The 23,871-nt window shown below is 35.1% G+C and overlaps 2 protein-coding genes across 2 annotated transcripts; one reads left to right on the top strand and one right to left on the bottom strand.

The window, feature by feature from the left end:
* The first annotated feature begins 2,020 nt into the window (after window positions 1-2,020).
* Window positions 2,021-6,108, top strand: LOC141396856 (putative gustatory receptor 39b). The gene is made up of 4 exons (XM_073972531.1): window positions 2,021-2,263; window positions 2,708-3,120; window positions 5,574-5,753; window positions 5,871-6,108. The coding sequence occupies exons 1-4, from the start codon at window positions 2,218-2,220 to the stop codon at window positions 5,979-5,981; spliced, it is 750 nt and encodes a 249-aa protein (XP_073828632.1). The 5' UTR covers window positions 2,021-2,217; the 3' UTR covers window positions 5,982-6,108.
* Gr2a (Gustatory receptor 2a) lies at window positions 6,075-15,674 on the bottom strand. The gene is made up of 5 exons (XM_073972530.1): window positions 10,459-15,674; window positions 9,726-10,389; window positions 9,588-9,656; window positions 6,332-6,421; window positions 6,075-6,252 (listed from the first exon to the last, which is right to left on the bottom strand). Exons 1-5 carry the CDS (start codon window positions 10,830-10,832, stop codon window positions 6,181-6,183), a joined length of 1,269 nt encoding a protein of 422 aa, XP_073828631.1. The 5' UTR covers window positions 10,833-15,674; the 3' UTR covers window positions 6,075-6,180.
* Window positions 15,675-23,871: the final 8,197 nt, after the last annotated feature.

Below are 23,871 nucleotides of genomic sequence, written 5' to 3'. Positions count from 1 at the left end.
TGTGCGTTGTGATTTCTTCTTCTGTCGTTGTTGTTGTTGGGACTACTTTTACTATTCGTCATAAATGCCATCGTGGAATTACCGTATTCTTTGTCCAACGCATATTTTCGCCTCTCATTTTCCTCAGCCAATTTTGCTTTTAGAGCACTTAATTTGGGCAAATTGTCTCGTGACTCTAACGCAACCACAAAATTTTCAAACGAGTTGGGCAGGCTGGCGAGGATCATAATGACTAACAAATCCTCACTCAGCTCAATACCTGCCTCTGCCAATTTGTCTGCGACACACGCGAATTGGCACAGGTATTCTTGTACGGCATCGTCTTCTTCCATTTTCATATTGAGGAGCTGTTTGAAGAGAGACACCTTCCTTATTGGCCCTTTTGGTCGATGAATATCGCTGAGAGAATTCCACGCATCTTTGGCTGATTTGCACTTCTTGATGTACGACAATTGCACTGGGGAGATGCATAGAATTATCGTCGCCATCGCCTTCTCATCTTTCTTCTTCCACTCGGCAGTCTTTTTTTCAGCAGCATCACTACTATTGGATATCACCTCCCACAAGTCTTGGTGGACAAGCACGGACTTCATCTGAAGATTCCACGATTCATAATTATCTTCAGCCAATTTCTCGATACTGAACATTGAAGACATTTTGTGCGCAGTGGAAGCGTGCTGGGCCCATAACCTGTTGAAACTTATTCTTGTTTGGTGGTGACTGCAGCGGGTAAAATGAAAGACGATGCGTGTTGCTCTGTTGAGTGCTTTATTACGAGTGTTCAATACGTTTTTCCTTTAGAATTGTCATTCAGAGTCTCCTGGGCCCATAACCTGTTGAAACTATTTTATTTATTCTTGTTGCTGCCGATGATAAAATAAGAAGACACACTTCTGTTCTCTGGTGGTTGCTTTATTGAGAGTGATCATAACAAGAATATTTACAACTTAACTGCTAGGTATGAAAACTTATGCTAGGGCTATTTACACATGTGCACATCTTGTGTGTGCGATCATACTCTGTTGCTTAGCATAATGAGTTGTGTGTTGCAAAGGCGTTAGGGGAGAATCAATACTTCCAACTTGTTCTTTGATCTGGAGACAGCCAGGTGCCCCTATGAATATCGAGATGATTAAATCTGGTACTGCTAACTACCATGTTTTTTGCAGCTGCAAAGTCTATCAGCCTCATACCATTGTCAGATTTTTCACTGTGGAGACTGAATTTCCCGACTATTGGGCCAAAGATGTTCTTCTTTCCAATTTTGGCATTAAAATCGCCTAGAATAATTTTAATGTCATGGGCAGGACAACGGTCATATGTTTCTTCCAAGCGCTCATAAAATATATCTTTGGTCAGTTCGTCCTTGTCTTCAGTGGGAGCATGAGCGCAAATAAAGCTGATGTTGAAGAATTTAGCTTTTATTCGAATTGCAGCAAGACTTTCATTCACTGGGGTGAAGCTGGATACCAGATGTTTTAGTCTCCGACTAACTACAAATCCGCAACCAAACTCATGCTTTACGTCATGGCAGCTATAATGCAGTGCGTCACCTTTAGGTGTTGTTGTGATGCCTTTCCCAATCCATGGTATTTCCTGTATGGCAGTAATATCGGCCTTGTACTTTTCAAGTACGTCTGCCAATGCGAAGACTGCACCTTCTCTATAAAGAGTGCGAAGATTCCAGGTGCAGATTCGCAGATCATGGTCCTTAAAACGTTTGCGGGGTTCGTCAACTTTAGACGATTTTTCATAGTAGGGGAGGGTTTTTTTCTAGGGGAGGGCTACTAACCCGACGTCCAAACCCAAGTTTTTAACGTTTTTATGGGTGAACGCGCGGCTACCTTTAACGGGTGTTAAGGGGAGTTCCCCAGGTGACACCGCGGGAGGTCAGTGTCCACTTGAGATGAAAGAGGGACCAAGATAAATCCTGGGATTTGCCATGTTAAAACCGGTCAGGACCGTTCCTTGGTATCTTCCATCCCCTACTTAGCAAAGCCACAAATCTTGTTAGTTTTGGAACACAACTACAGTAGCTGTTGGAATGTTTCATTGTCTTATTGAGGTTTCTTTAAATTTGTGGTTATGTGGCGAAACTGTCCTATGATCCCAACTGCCCATCAAGAAAAGAGTAGCTCACACTTTAAACACCGACAGACAAAGAACACTGGCAAATACCCTTGGTTCGTTTAGTTACCTTCAAGAATTACTTCCGGCATGGACAAGGATTTGAAATTTGTTCTCAATTGCTGTGCAATTTTTGGTATATATATACCCCAACCCAAGTATTGCCGTCGCTTGAGTATTGGCTGTACCATTTACACCAGCTTTCTAATGATAATGCTTTGCACAATTTGTGTTTTGGGGGTATTCTTGACACCGCTGGAAAATGATTATATCATTTCATGGTTTGTGTCTGCTTTCGTTTTTGTGTCGCAAATCTTTAGTCATGTCGTTATGATGTGGGAATGTTTGGCCAAACAAAAAGAACACACGGAATTCTTGAGACTCTTGAATGAGATTGAGATTACATTCAAGATAAAGCTTCGATCCGATGTTGCTAACTGTGAAATAGCAAAGAAAGTGCGTATAATTCTCATTACCTTGGCTGCAATATCCATGAGCGGCTTGCTAATATTTGGTGTAAACGCCACAGCCTTTATGGATGATAAGGGTTATTTTTATTGGGCACTATTTGCCATTATAGCCATGCGTTTACGTTTTCTGCAGCTGCAGATGTATGTGGAGTTATTGAACCACTATTTGTGGTCTTTAAATGAAAAATTACAACAAGTGGTGTCGTTGAAGACCAACCACGATGGACAGTTGTTAGATATTGATTATAAACATTTGGAAACTTTGGAATATTTGAACCACATCAAAGAGTTGTATTCGAGTATTTATGAAGCATTCCATTGCCTCAATGAATTTGGCCAGGCATCAATGTTTGCTGTTACCGCTTCGTATTTTCTCGATTGTACCTGTCACATCTATTGGTGTTTATTGGCTTTAGATAAACTTTTCCCAGCGGGTAGTATTGTTTCGTCGGTCATTACGATAATACCGTTATCCCTGAATACGTATAAATTTTGCTATACCTGCCAATTGGTGAAACAAGAGGTAAGTTGGAGAATATAACAAATTAAAAAAAAAAAAACAAACAATCAAACCATCGATTATTTATATGTTTAAAACTTTGTCTTTTTGGGCTATAAGGTCTTTTGTTTTTCAATGAAAATAAGACTATTTATTTCATTTTTCTACCCGACGTTTCGTTGGGATTTGCCAACATCTTCAGGGATAATTTTTATTCAATCTGGTAACGACATAAATATATAATATTTGACCAAAACTTAAAACTCGACGCCTGACGTGTGCGTACAAAAATACAAAAACAAAATACATGTATTTCAAATTGAAAACAAAAACAAATACATGTATTTTGTTTTTGTATTTTTGTACGCACACGTCAGGCGTCGAGTTTTAAGTTTTGGTCTTTCTTATTAGTATTCTATTATTAGCTCTGTTCCTTTACGTGCAAGAATCTTCAAGTTTTACAACTTTTTACTAGAAAAGCGTTCCTTTACTTCAGACACCGTACAATTCACATGGAAGTAGATTACAACTTTTGCCACTTTTACCATTTTCAAAAGTAAAGGAACAGACCAATTGCACATTCTTACATATTCTTGTGTTACTGGTATTAAGAAAAGTAATACTTACAAATAATCTTTCGTCAGTTTTACATTTATGGTTGTCAAGTTGGGGGGTTTTTGTAAAAATAAAATATCACAATAATTATATTAGTGTATAAATGCAAAAATAAATAAAAATTAATGTAAAAATCACAGTTTTCTTAATACTAGCTATCACAGTGTTTGAATACGACCAAGTTATTGCTAAGGTGTAAACTGCATTTGTGTTGTCTTTATCCTCCTTTCTATTAATCGAAGATTCCATTTTTTGCTGTATTCGCAAGCTTTCGAGTGTGTACCTTTTGTTCTCGATTCTCTCTTTATCTAGTATCCTTACATTGACTAGATCAGCTGAGTGTCCGTATTCTATGCAGTGTTGCGCTAACGCAGTCGTATGTTTACATTTTTGTATGTCGTTGCTATGTTCTGTCATTCGTGTGACTAAGCTTCTTTTTGTTGTGCCTATGTATAGTTTGCCGCATTTATCTTCAGTATTCCCTTTGCATTTAATTTCATAAACAACATTATTTTGGTCAGTTTTTTCTATGCGCGTTTTTGTTTTGGTGAATAATGCTGAATTGGTATTATAGGGTTTGTGTGCGACAGCGATTCCCTCTTCATCCATAATTTGTGATGAAGAGTTTTGGGATGTATTGGAGCCTGAAGTATTTGGTGTTGCCAGATTGTTTATTTTCAGTTTCTTTTGGGGATATTGCGTTTTGGACAAGTTTGTTAATTAAATTTTTCGGGTAACAGTTCTGTTTAAGTATTTCTTTGATCTTCGATATGTTTTTGGTTTTGAATTGTTCATCGCTGAGTGTTAATACTTTATTTATGAAATTGATCGCAGTGTTTAATTTTTGTTGTAGGGGTTGTGTTGAGTGAAAGTTCATAATTCGTCCAGATGAGGTTGGTTTTGTATACCAATCAGTATAAAGTTTGTTTCCAATTTTATGAATTTTTATATCCAGAAATGGTATACAATTATTTTCCTCTGTTTCAATAGTGAATTTTAGCTTTTTGTGATAGTTATTGAGCACTTCCAATATTCTTGTTTCCTCTCCTTGTTCAACTATGGCAAACATATCGTCCACATATTTGGTCAAGAATTTAAAGCGAATGTTTTCCTTGTCCAGATCTTGTAATATTTGCGTCAAGAGAGTATATAAAACTATGTCAGCTATTGTTGGAGATAGTAGATTCCCCATTGGCATGCCATATACTTGGGAGTAGCAGTTTTCTTCATACATAAAATAATTATTATCGTTTAAACAGAACTGTATTATCGTTTAAACAGAACTGCAACTTGAGTTCGACGTTTTTGCTTCGAAATTGAAAGCGGGGAGTAATTCATTAATATCAACATCTAGCAGAATAATTGCTTTTCTAATCTCTAAATAATACTTTACATATTTGGTCTGTTCCAGTACTGCAAGAACCTAATAATTTCTACTATTTTTTTCGATAACATAGAGGAAAAAATGTTATCGTAGTAAAAAATAGTGGCTTCTTGCAGGTTCTGGAACAGAGCAATTGTATTTAAAACAAATGTAGCAAAACAATAGTTATTTTCCAAAGAATTGTCCTAAAAGTACGTTGAATGTTTTCAGTTTTGAAGGTTGATTTTTGCAATTATCGATAACTGTCCAACCGTCCAACAACCACAAAATATTTTGTGGTTGCATGATGAATAACAAAAATGATTCATTCACTAGCAAGCATCCGATTATATGAGCAACGCTGTCATTCAAAATTAACAATGTGTACCCAGCTTAAGTCAAAGACTCGCTTTTCGATAACCAAATGTGGACTTGTTTACCTCTAATCGACTTATCAAATTATTGTCTTTATCCTCTATTTTTATTGTCATAATTATAGTGCCGCCGCACAGCCTTATTGGTCACACGTTTATATGTCTCAGACGCTAATTGTAATTGCTTGGAGTTGCAGAGGGACTATAAAAGTTTGGTCCATGATTTTTCATTGCAATTGCTGCATCAAAAGATTGTGGTTACTGGCAAGCGCTTCTTTAATTTCGATTTGCAATGTATATTTGGGGTAAGTACAAGATATAAGAATTCTCGTAGAGAAAGATGCTCTTCTATAGAAGAATCATTTGTCATTTATGGTATCCATTATAACCTATGCAGTTTTTAATATTTACTTTCTTTATAGATTTGTGTTTTGATTGTCACACATCTTATAATTCTCATTCAGTTTACAAAAAGTGACAATAACAGTGTAAACATTAATAAAACTGAGGTTCATGCATCAATGGATAATTGAAGATTCAGGATTGAACTTGAAAATTGTAATTTTAGTCGAATCTATTTTGTTAGTAAAGCTGGGAAGTGAATGCAAACGGAAAATTCCAGAATATTTTTCATTATGCAATTATCAAGCAAATATCTGATTATATTTTAAGATCCATAAATTAATAAAATAAAAAGTATTGAATTTCATAAAGATTCGCTTCGTTTGATATTCAAGATTCCAGTTCTTCGTTGAGATGAAATTGTATGAGAATAATGAGGTAAGTTGTTGTTGCTCCAACAATCTGTAAATAAATTAAAAAAAAAATATTCAAAGGATTTTTGTATCCAATTACGAATTTGGATGATATGAATAAGGCTTACCGTATACAAGAGGCTGCAATCTATTGTGAAAAATCCAGCTGCGGTTATGATGATTTTTTGATGTAACAACTGCAAGGAGAATTGTTGGATCTGGAAAAGAAGGATAACTCAAATCAATTATGGTTCAATTGTAACACAAATAACATTTCATTTTTTGTCGAAGCTGAGTTATAAAAGTGGACCGACAGTAGAGTTACAGAGTGGTTCTCATATTCCTTTAGAAATTGATGTTTCTAACGCGATTAAAAAAGCGAAGCGCAGGCAGTATTTTCGCCATACGTTCTGAAATGTCTCTAAGGAAAGGTTTCACTTCAATATTTCAAGGCCCGGAGATCTTCGTGGATGCTATAGAACAAACAGTTATTCATTTTCCTTTTCTTATCGTTGTTCGGTTGTTTTAAGATAGCATAATTGGAACTTTTCACGAAGTCCAGAGCAGATACTAACCTGCGTGGTTGCCAAAGATGGGTTTAATTATGACCTATAGGAATTTGTTCAAATATTTACTGTGCAGAATTTCCAACACCCCGTGCCCTAGCAGCCTTCTTAGCATATATAACGGAGGCTTTTATGACGAAAATACGGACATTCGCCATAGGATAAAGGACAGATAAGTTTTATATATTATATATTATTTATATATTAATTTTATATAAAATTATATCGTTTGTCTTCGATAAGCAAACTCATCGAAGGGTAACTAATTTTTTAAGGGATAGAGAGAGTTTGAGTTGACGGAAAGTTTATGCCGATAAGTTTCTCACCAGAAGGAAACATCTTCTTCGGCAGTATTTTAACTAAGAACTTCGATGTGACGATGGGCTTAGAGCCTGTGTAAGTAGACCAGGCTCTATATGCCAAGTCCTGATTGTTGGAATAGACGTTTTAGCCTATCTCTTTATACCCTTCCCCATAGGGTATATTAAGTTTGTTTTTCCGTTTTCTTGATCAGGATAATATTCTGAGTTGATGTAGACATGCCCGTCTTTCTTCTGCTGTAATCACTCTAGCGTCCACAATTATTGAGCTAGAACGCTAGATTTTTGACTGAACTATCTTTTATTTGACATCTGAGAAACTTCTCCACCAAAGGAAGACAAAATAGGTCCATGTTTTGGTACAGCCCCCATATAACAATACCCTCCGGTTTTAGGGGTTTTAAGGATTTTAGCTACATTTTTTCACCGAACTACGCGTTATTTGACATTTAAAGTTCCAAGTAGTCACAAAACGAATCCACCAAATATTTGTCAACATAGGCCTAAGGGGTGGTATAGCCCTCGTAAAATGGTACCTCCCGATTTTCGGCATTTTAAGGATTTTAACTAAAATTGTTGACCGATGTAATTGGATATTTGAGATTCCCAGTTATCACGAAACTTCTACACAAAAAATTGTCAACATGGGTCCATGTTTTGGTATAGCCCCCATATAACGGTACCTCCCGATTTTCTGTATTTTGTGGATTTTAGCTTCATTATTTGACCGAACTATCTGTTGTTTGACATTTGAAGTTGTTATTGGTCACAAAGCTTCTCCGCCAAAAGTTTTCAGCATAGGTCCCTGTTTTGGTATATCCCTCATATGACGGTACCCTTCGATTTTCGGTATTTCAAGGATTTTAACTACACTTTTTGACTGAACTACCTGTTATTTGGCATTTAAGGTAACCAGGTATTTTGCGTTTTTTTTGGCCGAACAGGTAGTTATTTGGCATTTAAGGTTCCTAGTGATCACAAAACTTCTCCATCAAAAATTGTCAACATAGGTCTATGTTTTGGTATAGCTTCCATATAACGGTACCTCCGAGTTTAGGTATTTTGAGGAGTAGTATAAAGATGAGAGTGCAGAATTTTGTGCGCCACCTAGTGGTCAATAGTTGAATATATATCTAATATTCACCTTTTGAATTGTGCCTTTCCTATTATCGTTGGCAATACTGTTGGCAATAAAACCTTTAGATTGGGACTTTGCTATTATCATTGGCAACTCCCATTCATGTTCAATTATTGACCACAAGGGGCGCCCCACAAAATTCTGCACTCCCATCTTTATACTACTTTGAGGGTTTTAACAACATTTTTGACCGAACTATGTGTAATTTGATATTTCAAATTCCTATTGGTCACTAAACTTCTCCATCAAAAATTGTCAATATGGGTTTATGTTTTGGTATAGCCTCCATAGCCTCCCGGTTTTATGTATTTCACGAGTTTTAGCTACACTTTTTGACCGAACTGCCTCTTATTTGGCATTTAAGGTTCCCAGTGGTCACAAAACTTCTCCATGAAAAAATGACGAGATAGGTATATATTTTGTTATAGCCTCCATATAACGGTACCTCCGAGTTTAGGTATTTTAAGGATTAGTATACAGATGGGAGTGCAAATTTTGGGCGCCACCTAGTGCTCATTACTTGAATATATCTATTATTCACCTTTTGTGTCTTTGCTGTTATAGGTGGCAATACTGTTAGCGATACAACATTTGGTTTGTGTCTCTGCTATTATCATTGGCAACTCCATTCATGTTCATTATTGACTACAAGGGGGCGCCCCATAAAATTCTGCACTCCCATCTTTATACTACTTTGAAGGTTTTAGCTAAATTTTTGACCCAACTATGTGTAATTTGATATTCCTAGTGGTCACTAAACTTCTCCATCAAAACTTGTCAATATGGGTCCATGTTTTGGTATAGCCTCCATAGCCTCCCGGTTTCATGTATTTCAAGAGTTTTAGCTACACTTTTTGACCGAACTGCCTCTTATTTGGTTCCCAGTGGTCACTAAACTTCTCCTTCAAAAATTGTCAGCATAGGTCTCTGTTTTGGTATAGCCTCTATATAACGTTACCTCCCGATTTCAGGTGTTTTGAGGGTTTTAGCCAAATTTTTTTTACCGAACTACCTGTTATTTGGCTTTTAAGGTTCCCAGTGGTCACAAAATTATAACACAAAAATTTTCAACTTAGGTCCGTGTTTTTGTACATCCCAATTTTTTGGCCGAACTACCTATTACTTGAAACTTGCGGTTCCCAGTGGTCGTAAAATTTCTACCCCAAAAATTGTAAACATATATCCATAGGTCGAAAAACTTGTCCACCTATAATTGTGCACAGGAAATGACAAATTTTAACCTTTTACTTGTTTACCTTTTCAGCGTTCTCTATAAGCGATGTAGTACTATGGTTGTCGTTCAAACTCGTTCGAATATCCATGGTGAAATTCATGAGAAATAGTTTTATTTTTTACTTACCACCGAATTGTGATTATCATTGAAGGTATCGATGTTTATGCGATGTAAGCCCAAAGCCATATTAGTTGTCTGGAAATGTTTGAAAAAAGCCCATAAGAATATTCCAAACAATGAATCCCAAACATTCATTCTACTCACACTCTCCATGGTTTTATCACACGATATGGCCAATATCAAAACATTCAGCAGATGAGGTATTGACCACACCGAACTACCGGCAATTTGCAGAAAATCCTTTGTTGTGGAGGCAAAATTTTTAAAATTAATAAAAATCCAATAACAATTCGAGGTGATGGAAATGAAATCATTGCCCAAATTAATTAACATTGAAATGCCGAAGTAGCGATTGAATATTTCGGTGAGCAGGAAAATGCGATTATACAAATCCCGAACAATTAGTAAACGTTTCAAATCAACATTTTCCTTTGCCAGACGTTTTTGCAAAGACAAGCCGTCAAATCCACTCAATCCCGAATGGGCGGTGGTCACTTTAATCGGTTCCAGTGTGGTTGGAAAGAATGTCTCCTTTTCTTTATCATCACCTTTGTGGGGTTTATTTAAATTGATTTCATTTATAACAAGTATCAGCTTCTTTAGCCGCCTCTGTATCAGGTGTATTGTGGTGAATATTTGAAAATACCGCAAACCACAAATTATCAACGGCAGCAAATAGAATATCCAATAGACATGGAAATTTTCATTATCGCCCGATATTAAGTGGGTAATTAGTATGAAAATCTCGGATATAATGTAAACGGATGATATTATGAGGGAACGATTTATAGCAAGGGAGTTGAATTTTCTAAAAAGAGTAGGAAAAGTGTTTTGTGTTTTTTTTTTTCATCCCGTACGGCGACTCATCAATTCTTACCCATTCTCCACATCTAAATTTAGAGATTTTTCAAAAATCTTATCAATCTCCATTAGTTGCTGATAGAACATCTTTTGGTCCTCTCTACGTAGTAGGGCCTCGGCTATGGACACAATATGAGCCACTCGTATACCAACCAGTTGTATGAAATCCACTGTCTTGCCAATATCATTGGAATTAATGGTTATTATGGCATTTTGTCCAAACAAACTATGCAGCAGAACGCCTGTCGATATGAAAATAACTGCTCCACCGTAAAACTCCAAAAGACGGCTACGTTCATAAGTCCATGTTTTACGATTTATGGACCACGGTGTTAAATTGGCAAATTGATAAATTAATTGGAATATGGCCACAGATTCCATAATCTCCATAGTTTTCTTTTTCGATTGCTTTCATCCACTGACGCTGGTCGAAGGTAAAATGAAATTTTCGGTAAAATATATTGTCTGGCAAAAGCGTTTATTTGTCTAAGCGTTACGCTCTTATCTTTGCTGCTTACAAACAATAACCAATTATCCAGATAATTGTCAAACATGCGAATTAGGGAGAGAAATTGGGATTTCAAATGGGGAGAATTGTTAAACAAATTAGCGATAACATGAGCAGAAAATATATACGTATTTAGTTTGGTGGCGATATTAAGCCGGTAGCAATGCCGCCAGTGTTGGGCTATTCGAAATGTAACAACAGACTGCACGCTAAGATTTGCTATGTTGGTGTATGGAAGTTAAGGCCAAAACAAGAAAAGCACATTTCCATGAATTAGTATGTCAGTAAACAATCCATCTATCATCCATCAATCCACGACCACCATGGTAGTCGTACTTTCCATTAGTGACAATAACAAGTTCAAATTTGTTTTTGTTTCTGCTTCTTGTTCGGTTGGAGAAAATGCATTACAAAATTAGACATAGGATAGGGAATGCTCTTTGTGATTGGCCATAACAGAAAATTAGTTATAAATAAGGACAATTAAGGCTTAATTGACCAAAAGTATATTCCTTTATTGTCACCGTTTTCAGAATAATTATTTTAATTGAATTCCATTAAGAAGTCAATTAACAGAGGAATCTGTACTTAAGCGAAAATTTTGAACTTTTTTTAAAAGAGAAATTGTAGATTTTGTCTCCGAAAAAATCGTACCATTATAATAGGATAGGCATGGGCACCAAGTTATAACTCTCGAAGGGAGCAACTTCCAAATATTGAACTGATACTGTCCGGCTTCTAACCCGATCTATGCATGAATCAAATTCCATTAATAAGTCAATTACCAGATGTTAGAGGAAAAATTGCTGATATATAACAGGACGCCTAAATTGATTTCACATTTTGTGTAAGAGATTCAATCTTAAATACGTTATGGCGTATAAGTGTTATGACATCGTATACGCCATATGTCAGTACTGAATCAATAGAGACAATTTCTATGGACTATAGATGACATGAAGTGGGGACTGATAAACGACGGGACATTTACGTCTTCTGTTATCTATAGAAGACCTTCTATTAGAGATCTTAAGAGGTATTATACTGTCTATAGGATACTTCAAAAGGTCTTATATAGAAGACCTCTGTTGTCTTTAGAAGACCATCAGTGAGCTTCTGTTGTCTTTATTAGACCTTAAGAAGTCTTCTGTTGTCTAATGAAGACCTCAAGCAGAGTTATTCTGTTGTCCTTTGAAGGTCTAAAGAGGTCATCAGATGTTTTGGAAGACCTCAAGAAGTCTTTTGTTGTTTATACAGGACCTAAATAGGTCATCTGTTGTCTATAGAAGACCCCAAGGGGTCTTCGGTTACCTTTATAAGACCTCACGAGGTCTTCTGTAACCTATTGAGGTTATCAGTTGTATATAGGAGACGTCAATATGCCTTCTGTTATCTTTATAAGACCTCAGGAGATCTTTTGTTGTCTATTGAAGACCTCAAGAGAGCTTTTGTTATCTTTTGAATTCCTCAGGAGGTTTTAAACCTTGTAATCACGCTACAGGTCGCAATTTTGATCGGATCGTCACGAAATTTTGAGTGTTGATGAGGGGAAGAAGCCTATTGATTTTGGTGATGGTCAGATAATGTCCAGGGGTTGAAATGGGCAAAAAACTTATGTGGATAAAAAGACAACGTTTTTTTTTCAAAGCGAATATCTCAGCTTCTATATGGGGCATACCAAAAGCAAGACCTGATAATAAAAGTAGAAAATATCACCTTTCTAATGATGTAAAGTAAGTTCTCGTAGGGGATCAAACAATGGAGATATTACAATAGTGGCAAATAAAACCCAAATTTTCATTCTTGCGATTTTAATTATAATGACGAATATCACAGCTTTGGTTAGAGACTTTTGAAAAGCAAAGCCTGACTATGAAAGTAGAAGATCCTATCTTTACAATGATGCAAACTAGGTCGGCGTAGGTGACCAAATAACGTAGATATTGCAATAGTCGGTAATACATCCCTTTTTTCCACTTTTTCTGCAATCACACTACAGGTCGGAATTTTGATCGGACCATCACGAAATTTTCTCACAGAGATAAAAGCCAATTGATGTTGGTGATGTCGATAGTAGTCAAATATTAATTATTTTTGTTCAGTTCGCCTTAAGTCATTTGGTATAAAAGCCAGATAGGTGAAAACTTTCGTATCTCCCTAAAAGAAATGTTTTCGAGTGAAAAGATTATGCACCGAGGTAGTGGTGTAGGGTATCACATAGTCGGCCCAGTACCGACTATAGCCTTTTCTCACTTGTTTGTCTATAGACGAATTCAAAAGATCTTCTGTTGTCTATGGAAGACCTTAAGAAGCCTTCAGTTGTACAAAATGACATCAAGAGATCATCTGTTATTTATAGATGCCCTCAAGGATGAGCTTTGCGTGGATACCAAATTCAGATATTGCTGCTTTATAATCGACAAAAAGTTGATATGTGTCGATCTGCATCTCTTGGGTCTTCTCGAGGATTTGCCGCAGGGTAAATATCTGGTCAATGGTGGACTTGCCAGGTCTAAAGCCACATTGGTATGGTCCAATTATTTCGCTGACCATTGGCTTCAGTCGTTCGCACAATATCCCTGACACGATCTTGTAGGCAATAGGGAGTAGACGTATGCCCCTATAGTTGGAGCATACATTCTTATCTCCTTTCTTGAGGACGGGACACAGGATGCTCAGGTTCCAATCGTCGGGTACGCGTTCTTCCTGCCAGATGGTGCTAACTAGCTGATGAATACACCTTATCAGCGCGTCGCCTCCGGTTTTAAACAGCTCGGCTGGTAAGCCATCGGTTCCTGCTGCTTTATTATTCTTCAGCCGGTTGATTGCTGTTTTTACCTCATCTTGGCCGGGCGGTATACATTCTATACCATCTTCTGGGATTGGATCTGTGGTATCATCGGCTTCGCTACTATTGGATACCAGCAGATTGGAGAAATGTTCCTTCCATATCCTGAGCACGCTATCTGTATCTGTTACCAGATAACCTTGCTGGTCTCTATGGGAGGATGTGCCTGTAACAAAGCCATCTGTTTGATGTTTCACTTTTTGGTAGAATTTTCGGACTTCATTCTGGCTCCTGTACATCTCGATTTTTTCACACTCTCGCTTTTCCATTTCTCTCTTTTTCTTGCGGAAAAGACGTTTCTCTTCTCTCCGTTTCTCCCGATATCTCTCTCGTGAGCTACGCGTTGCTACTGACTGTAAAGCAGAGTGAGGCAGAGAACATTTTTGGGTCTCTCTTGTGCTCTCAATGAGCGTAAATTTGTTGTTGTTCACAACGTGTTAGCATCTACACAGGCTGTGAGCGATAACAAATTTACGCTCATTTAGAGCACATTGGCTCTCTTGTGAGTCACAATGCCTCCTCCTGCTGTAAAGTAGCTTTATATGCCGCATTTTTCTCTTCGGTAGCAGCACGACACTCCTGGTCATACCATGAATTCCTTTGTGGAGGTCTGTGGAATCCAAGTATGGATTTTGCGGCTGTTTGCATGGAGTGGGCAATATTTTGCCATTGTGTTGTTATGTTATCGGGGCAAGGAGTGCTCGTATTAAGCAATTGGGCTAGTTGAGTGGAATATGCTGTGGCTATCTGTTGTGTTTGCAGCCTATCGATGTTCAACTTCCGCGTTGTGTCTGTTCGTGCTTTATTTGCAACGTTTAGACGGGTACGTACCTTTGCTGCAACAAGGTAGTGGTCTGAATCAATGTTTGCGCCTCGGAACGATCGTACATCCAACACGCTCGATGAATGTCTTCCATCTATCACAACATGATTAATTTGATTACTTGTTCTTTGATCTGGAGACAGCCAGGTGCCCTTATGAATATCGAGATGATTAAATCTGGTACTTAATGGTAGTTAATGTTTTTTGCAGCTGCAAAGTCTATCAGCCTCATACCATTGTCAGATGTTTCACTGTGGAGACTGAATTTCCCGACTGTTGGGCCAAAGATATTCTCCTTTCCAATTTTGGCATTAAAATCGCCTAGAATGATTTTAATGTCATGGGCAGGGCAACGGTTATATGTTTCTTCTAAGCGCTCGTAAAATATATCTTTGGTCTGTTCGTCCTTTTCTTCAGTGGGAGCATGAGTGCAAATAAAGCTGATGTTGAAGAATTTAGCTTTTATTCGAATTGCAGCAAGTCTTTCATTCACTGGTGTAAAGCTTGATACCAGATGTTTTAGCCTCCGACTAACTACGAATCCGCAACCAAACTCATGCTTTACGTCATGGCAGCTATAATACAGTGCGTCACCTTTAGGTGTTGTTGTGACGCCTTTCACAATCCATCGTATTTCCAGTATGGCAGTAATATTGGTCTTGTACTTTTCAAGTACGTCTGCCAATGCGAAGACTGCACCTTCTCTATAAAGAGTGCGAAGATTCCAGGTGCAGATTCGCAGATCATGGTCCTTAAAACGTTTGCGGGGTTCGTCAACTTAGAGGGGTTTGTTTTTCTTTTCCTTCGTATTTTCATAGTAGGCTGTTTTTTCTAGGGGAAGGTTACTAACCCGGCGCCCAAACCCAAGTGTTTAACGTTCTTATGGGGGAACGCGCGGCACATGTTAGCTCACTACCTTTAACTGGTGTTAAAGGCAGTTCTCCAGGTGACACCACGGGGAGGTCAGTGTCCACTTGAGATGAAAGAGGGACCAAGATAAATCCTGGGCTTTGCCATGTTAAAACCGGTCAGGACCGTTCCTTGGTATCTTCCATCCCCTACGTCGTCCGTTACCAATAGCACAGTGACGTTAATAAGTCATGCCAGGTTCTGTCGATTTCACCTAATCAGGAACATTGTACGTTTAATGATTTAATTTGGTCATATATATGTTGATAATTGACATGTTCCAGAGCTGGTTAGAGGCGGATGCTGCTCAAGCCGTTCATCGGCTTTTCATTACCTTATGACATGCAATCTTTATCTTGACAGTCGGCCTAACTTAGCAAGTTCTTCTTTACATTCTTTCCCGATCTTTGATATGAAAGTATTTGGTTTTAATGTTAAAAGCCCCGCTTGACTGTCGACCAAAAATTCCTATAGAGTTTGATGTGTTATGCTGAAGAAGTATAATACAAGCTTCCTTTATGGCCAGTATCTCAGCCTGAAAACCGGAGCCGTCCGTGTTCCCTTTGGTCTCGTATACCGTCAGTGGTTATCTATTATTCCAATATTTCGTGTTTGGAAGTTTGAAATCAAAAGACTGATCAAAGGTCATTGCAAGACAACAGAATAAGTTGATATCTGTCTAGGTAGTTTCCGGGGCATGTAGACATATCAATATGCTTCCCTTTTAAAGTTTAGCGTATACGTGTTGTCGCAACGCATACGCCCTAGATCTCTATTTAATAAAAACTCTGTACTACACTTTCTACTTTTAATTATCGATTTAGGATTTCTAATAGAGCACAGATGCGAGAGAGACAGATTTCGATATGGAAAGTGTTACTTTACTTGCTGGTCAGCATTATTTTTCTGATATTCAATGGCTTGATATCCTTAATGACAACTTCAACAATGAGAGAATCGAAGATTTTATACAATTTGTTCTCATCTTTGAGAAGAAGAGCTTCAGGTTTCTTTAACAGGTAGATAGTCGCTTTATGTGAACTGTCTTTGGTCACGTCTTGGCAAGGCATTACCACTATTAGTATTTTCCACACTTTGGGAACTATCACCCAATAGATATTCGTTATCATCATATATATTTTGAGGAGTATTAGAAGCTTTAAGGAATTTGCGCTGCAGTTCGTAAGTGCAAATCCTGGTAGGGAACGGTTGCTGTTTAAATATAAAAAAGTTCTGAAGAATTATTTTTCTCAATTACCTAGGACTTCATACTCTTAGTCTGTTGCATGGTGCCAAATTATTTTCTCCTGAAGGTGGTTCTCAAAGCAAAAGTACCAAACAAATGAAGTCTGCATTTGTCAAATTTCTGTTTCGCTCCACCCAGACGTATAATGACTGTCACAACGTATACGTCCCACGGTTCCAATACCAATACACTTACTTACTTTCCATTACAGAATAAAACATTTCTTCAATTTGTTTAATGTATTTTTCACATAAATACCTTTATTTATTTTTCTCATTGATTTTTTTTATTAATTATTGAAATATAATGGATTTTGTTTGTTTTTGTTCTGAGATAAGCTTGTTGGTTGTTTTTGGGGAGTTGTTTTTGTTTTTTCATAAAATGTTAAATTTTTAATTGTGTTCTTGGAGATATATATTTTCTTCACTGTTTCTTCATATATTTTTATTTTTTTTTTGTTTTTTTTTTTTTTAATTTCATTTTTTTAGTTTTTAGAGATGTTGAAGGAGTTTTTTGGTTTTAATTTCTTTTGATGAAGTTTATCATTGGGTTGTTAAAAGCTAATATTCTGGTTTTTAACAAATTTTTTAATGGTTTTTTTTTTGTTAGGAGTTTTAAATTGGGAGAGGGTTTTTGGTTATTAAGGCATTAAGAAATAAACAACTAATATGTTTAGGTTTAGGTTTTTATTTTGTGTTAATTTTTTTGTTGTTCTTCAGGGGGTTTTATGCGGTTTCCTAGGCAAATATAAATATTTAAGCTAACATTATTTTCAATTAACAAAATTTTGCTCTCCCTTGTTTTTATATGTAAGGGAGAGAGCTGTGGATAAAACAAAACACGTTTATTAGGTTTAACAAGGTTTTTGGTTTTAATGCAATAATTGGTAATTGGCAAAGAAACATAAACAATAAATGGAATTTGTGTAAATATATAGTAATAATTTTTAATATATATTTTTTAAAATTTATTATATTTTTCTTGCAGTTGTTAGATAACATTTAAGGACATTGATACGTTTGCTTTTGTTTTTTTATTAATTTAATTTTCAAATATAAATTACGTCTTACTCTTTTCACATCTTTGTCCCCTTGCTACTGTGCATTGTGCTCAATGCTCAAAACCCTGTTGTAAAACCTTTTGCATTTTGAAAACATTTCCTCATCCTCCTTGACTTTTGAAGTTGTTGTTCTTGTTATGTTTTTAAGTTGTTCTTAATATTAATTTATTCTTATTATTTAACAATCATAAATAGTTTTTTGTTTTCTTTTTTCTTAATTATTTGTTACTAAATTCATTTCTAAGCTTTTTGCCTCATTTTTTTCTTTAAAACAATTAAATAAAATAAAAAAAATATTTAAAAAAATGTATCTCTGCAAAAAATATCATAATCCGATGAGTTCTTGTAAACTATTGATAATACTCTTTCCTTTATTCTCCTCAATTGTTAGGCAAAAAATACTGAAAAAATGTTTTCTTTTGCGTTATACAAAAAATTATCACATTTTGCTCTAAAAAAATTGTTATGAAGAAATAAATATTTGTTTTGTGTTATATGTATGCTTATTTTGGTTATAATTTGTTTTTATATATATTTTGAGTTGCTCTAAATACTGTATCAGAGTTCTCAGGTGGTGAAGGGTTTGGGGGAAAATATATTTGAATACATTTGAAGTGGTTTATGAAGTTTAGTTATTCGAATTAGTACTGTGGAACGTATAATTATTGACAAGTAGTATACGGCACATGGTCCATGTTAATGGTTAATTTAAGTATTATATTTCGTAACGCATACGCCCTCAGGTCTTCAATTTTATCTTAATAAACGGGCGGCCATTTCAGTAGAACCGCTTCTGACACTTTAAGCTATTTATGTGCTTATCTTTACCTTTTAATTCTATAGTCTCACAGGGAATTTGGTTTGAATGGTGATATTTGAACACAGCCCGACTATGTCAGCACTAGCTGTCGCATGTTCACAGGGAGTTTGGGTTCAGCTTGGTTCCGCAGTTATCTTTCTTCGCTGCTGTAAGCTGTCAGGAGTCTTTTTTACTGCCGATAAATATTAGATTTTGATTTACACTTGCTTTTACCCTGACAATATTGTGGATTCTGCGACCAGGAAGTACCCTAGTATATACTTAATAAATTGCAGTTGTCGATCTTTATCCAATTTCACAGCTTTTAACGGGAAGTTTGGTCAACTAGGATATATATTTCCAATCCACAAATTTTATCTCGAATTTCTTAAAAGAAAGTGTAAATGGCTGACTTTAGTTCTTTGATTTTTTATTATTCTGTTCACTACTGCGTATCATTGACGTGGGTACGTATACGCCTTAGTTTGAACATGAATAGCAATTTCGTCCAATCCAATTTTATAATTACAAGCCAACTTTCTAAAACGAAGTTGGTGCGCTGATTATGTTCTTGAGAGTCGTTATCCAAATATTTCCATGTTGAAGAAAATAAAGTTTCGTACGACCATCCCGAAAAGGGATAGGGGAAAACTTCTCTTTATGTCAAAGATTAAAACCAACGACCAATGAAATAAGTAGCATTATACCTGGCCGAAGCATCATTGGCGACATCTTCCGAGTTGAGAAAGCTTCCATTTCGTACGTACACCCCAGAAGGAATAAGGAACGACTTCTCTTTATGCCAAAGACTAAGGCCTGCGGCCAATGAAATGAGCAGCATTTGCTATACTCCAAAATCAGAGAAAGAGATTTATACCACGTTTTTTTTTGTGGGCCATAAGATACTTATTATAGTCCAATGAAATAAGTAGCATTATACCTGGCCGAAGCATCATTGTCGACATATTCCGAGTTGAAAAGGCTTCCATGACGTACGAACATCCCAGAAGGAATAAGGGACGACTTCTCTTTATGCCAAAGACTAAGGCCTGTGGCCAATGAAATAAGCAGCATTTGCTACACTCCAAAATCGGAGAAAGAGATTTATACCACGTTTTTTTTGTGGGCCATAAGGTACTTATTATAGTCCAATGAAATAAGTAGCATTATACCTGGCCGAAGCATCATTGGCGCATCTTCCGAGTTGAGAAGGCTTCCATTTCATACGAACATCCCAGAAGGAATAAGGGACGACTTCTCTTTATGCCAAAGACTAAGGCCTGCGGCCAATGAAATAAGCAGCATTTGCTATACTCCAAAATTGGAGAAAGAGATTTATACCACGTTTTTTGTGGGCCTTAAGGTACTTATTATAGTCTTATATAGTCCAACTTTTATAGACATTAACGAAACTATAAATAAGGTGTAAGGCGCACAAGAAATCTTTGTAACGTATCAAATTTTTGAACGTCTTCATCAAAGACATTACAAAATACCTCAAAAGAATCTCAAGAAATGTTTGTAGTCCTCCGAATCCTTTACAAATTCTCATGTTTATAATTTTCTTTTAAATTTTCTTATTGAATTTCCTTTTCATCATACATTGTACACTGAGGCGAATAACTCACATCGAAACGTATACGCCCTTGGTGCCGTACATCAATAAAGGTGCGTATATAGGTATCGTATAATTGTTTTCGTGATGTATATGTGGCGTATACGAGTTTTGCTAAGAGTTTTCAAAAATTGTCCATACTTCCGAGTGTAGATATTAAGAATCCCTTCTTCTAACCATTCTTCGTGGCCTCTAAAATATTTATAAAACTGTCATATTAAATCTAATTCAAAGAGATTTCTTTTCAAAATTTATCCCCGATATTTTTTAGTGATAAGGATTTTCGAAGGAATCCCCGAAAGACCACAAGAGATGTATTTTATCATAAATATCCTCTAAATGTCCACATGTGCATACTGTTCTTTTCAATTTTCTTTTCAATCATTGTGCTCAGCTGCGGATAACTGACATCGCAACGTATACGCCCATGGTTCAGTATATCAAAAAGTCAAAATATGAAGAATTCCATGGTTCAGTACATCAAAAATGCAAAATATGAAAATTATTCATTAGTGTGTATATTTGATATCACAGCTAATAAGTCCCATTCTTAGTAGTATCTGTCGTATAATTGTTTTGGTGGTGTATACGCTTCAGAGTTAAGAGTTTTTGCGCAAATTTTCCACATTTTGTAGGGTATTAAGAATTTTCAATGTAAATAATTTTAACCAATATTTGTGACTTTTAAACTTTTTATAAAACTTTAATATTAATTTTTGTTCTAATAGAATTTTCTATGATATTCATTTCCGATAAGAATGTGCATAAAAAATCCAGAGAGACGTCGAGAGATGTATTTCACCCTAAGAATAATTTAAAAGTCTTCACGGGAAAGAGTTCTCTACAATTTGCTTCTTGAATAAATTAAATTTCCATTTATAATAAATAGATGCGCAAAACTTATACGTCCATAGTCCAGTACCTTAAACAACTAAAATATGTTTTAAAGCCATAATAACTTTTAAGAAATCTATATACATATTCATATCCTTGTGAACAAAGAAATGTATGAAGGTAAGTATGGGGGATATTCGAAAAATCCTCTTAACCATACTTTGAGGCCTCTAAAATGTTTACAAACTTTCAAATCAGACTCAATTAATTCTTCTGTATGTACCTTTGTTCTTCTGTATTTGTCTTTTTCCTACTTAAGCTAGGAAATGGTTGATACACTGCTGCGTATACTTGCTGTCACAATGCATACGCCCTAGGCATCTGTTACTCTGAGAACTCTGTACTGGACGGTAGCCAGTTTGGTTTGTGTTCATATTTCTTTTTTTTTGTATTATTTTTTTCGGTATTTTAATAAAATTTCAATTCTAAATTTGTTACCTAAATTTTTTTTTCTTTGTTTCCTTTGCTGCAAAAAATTTCATTTTTAAAAAGCCTTTTGTTGTTGTTTGTTGGTATGTATGATAATTTTTTTTTGTGTAAGTGTTTGGACTTAGAGACTATTTTGTTTTCATTTATTTTGTTTATTTCTTTGTTTCCATTAAACTGTTTATGGTGCATTTCTTTTGCGGATTTCTCTTTCCTTAATGTGTAGCTAGCAAAGTTTTTCCATTCTCGACAAAGTTAAAATGTTTTAAACATTACGATTTTAATGTTTAAAATGTGATGTATGTGTGTCGTTTCTGCGATTTACTACTATTTCTTTTAATGTCCTTTCATACTAATCCCTTAACAATTTTCTTGAAGCTGTTATGAAAAAATGTAAAAAAGTTGATTCTTTGTTCGGATAAAAACTTCAAATAAAACCTTTACGAGTTTATTTCAATTTTTTATCCCTCAGTTTTGGTTTTTTGTATTACGTTGTGGTTATTGTTTTGTCGCTTGGCTTTTAACCTTCTCTAAAATAAAATCCGTATTTAAATACCTTTTTTTCTTATTCTTAACCTGTGACCCTAAGCTTGGTTTTATATGTTAAATATCTAACTACGCCGTCATCATCGTCATGTTTCTTCAATTTCATGCATGCAAAAATCATAATATTATTGATCTGTCAAGAAAAAGCATTTTGAAATGTTAATAAATAATAAAAAATCCAATTGTTTGTTGTTTTGTTTTTGTTTTTAAAAAAAATTATAATTACTTTTTATTGATAAATATATATTTTTCAAAAAAATAAAGGAACTGAAAATTATTACACAAATGTTTTTGGTAAGCTATGAAATTGTTTACATTCCATTTAAGTATTTTCGTTTTAGGTTTTTTTTTTTTATAAAATAAGTACAAAAATTAAATAAATAAATATTAAATATTTTTAAGAGAAAAAAATTCGTGGCTTCTTCTTTAAGAGAGGCACATATCTTTTTGTTTAATATTTTAGTTTTTGTTGTAGTTTATTTTTTTGAGTTTTTTTTAACAACACATATTTGGTTTTTAAGTACAGCAATAATACTTGGTTTGTTTTTGAGTTAAAATAATAATTTATAAATTAAAGAATATATTTTTTTTTTTGGAAAATTAAAATGCAAAGTTTAAGAGAAGATGTCAAATTTGGCTTTCGTAAATGCCTACAATGAATTGGTTTAGCTGATTTTACAATATTTTCTATTTTCTGCTCTTAGAAAGACTTCAAAAATGCACAAGAGAAGAAGTTTACTCTCCCAATCCTCTACATGCCTTCATTCTCATAATATTTTATTCAATTTGTCTCTCGAATTCATTTTTATTCGTCCACTGTACACTGCTGCGTATAATTGTCATCGGAACGTATACGTCCCTGGTAACCTTGGAAAAGCGGATGCTTTTGAAAATAATCCTATTTAATTTAGTGTTTTCTTCATTCTTAGTGGTATTAAATTCTTGGAACGTCTAACACACAGGTGCATATAACGGTTGCCGTATACGCCATCATAAAAAAATAGCAAAAGATTTCAATGGAATTTTAAAAAATATATGTAGTTCTCAGAATCCTTTACAAGTCCTAATGTTCATAACTTTCTCTTCAATTCTTTTTGTTTTTTATCTCTTTTATCGCGCATTCATTGTACATCAAAGGATCAGAATATTTAAAAATTGTTCACGGGTGCGTATATTTGATATCGCAACGTATACGTCTCATATAACTGCGTATAACTGATATCGGTACGTATATGTTCCTGGAAATGGGAAAGTTAAATAAAAAAGAATATTTCGAAATCTGTTGTCGGGCTGTTTGAACAAACGTTCTCTGCTAGCCATCAAATTAATTATGGTAAAACGCTATGTATACACAGCGTCAAAAACTTATACGTCATGATTCACAACAATTTACAAAGTAATTTTTAATATACATATGTGCCATATTTTTCTCAAGAATTTTTATAGAAAATATTGTTGTTAACACAAACTGAAGTTCGAATTTGAAACTATACTCTATAAGGGGAAAATTTTGTTATTCATTATCTTAAACTTCGCATTTCAAATGTTCCCAATTTCAAATTATTTAAAAATTATGAAATACTTTTTATTCATAAATTATTATAAAATTAAAAAATATATTTTTAATATACAATATAATATATTAATTGTATTATATAATATATTTTTATAAATTATTAAAAACAAAAAAAATTGTTTTATTTTATAATATATAAAAAAACGATCTTAATTATTTTTTAATTTTTGATAAATTAT

Source organism: Musca autumnalis, unplaced genomic scaffold (assembly GCF_047663935.1).
Source record: "Musca autumnalis isolate F117 unplaced genomic scaffold, ASM4766393v1 scaffold_3, whole genome shotgun sequence".
Taxonomy (NCBI): domain Eukaryota; kingdom Metazoa; phylum Arthropoda; class Insecta; order Diptera; family Muscidae; genus Musca; species Musca autumnalis.
The sequence above is the reverse complement of the archived record's forward strand: the minus strand, read 5'-3'. Positions and strand labels throughout refer to the sequence as shown.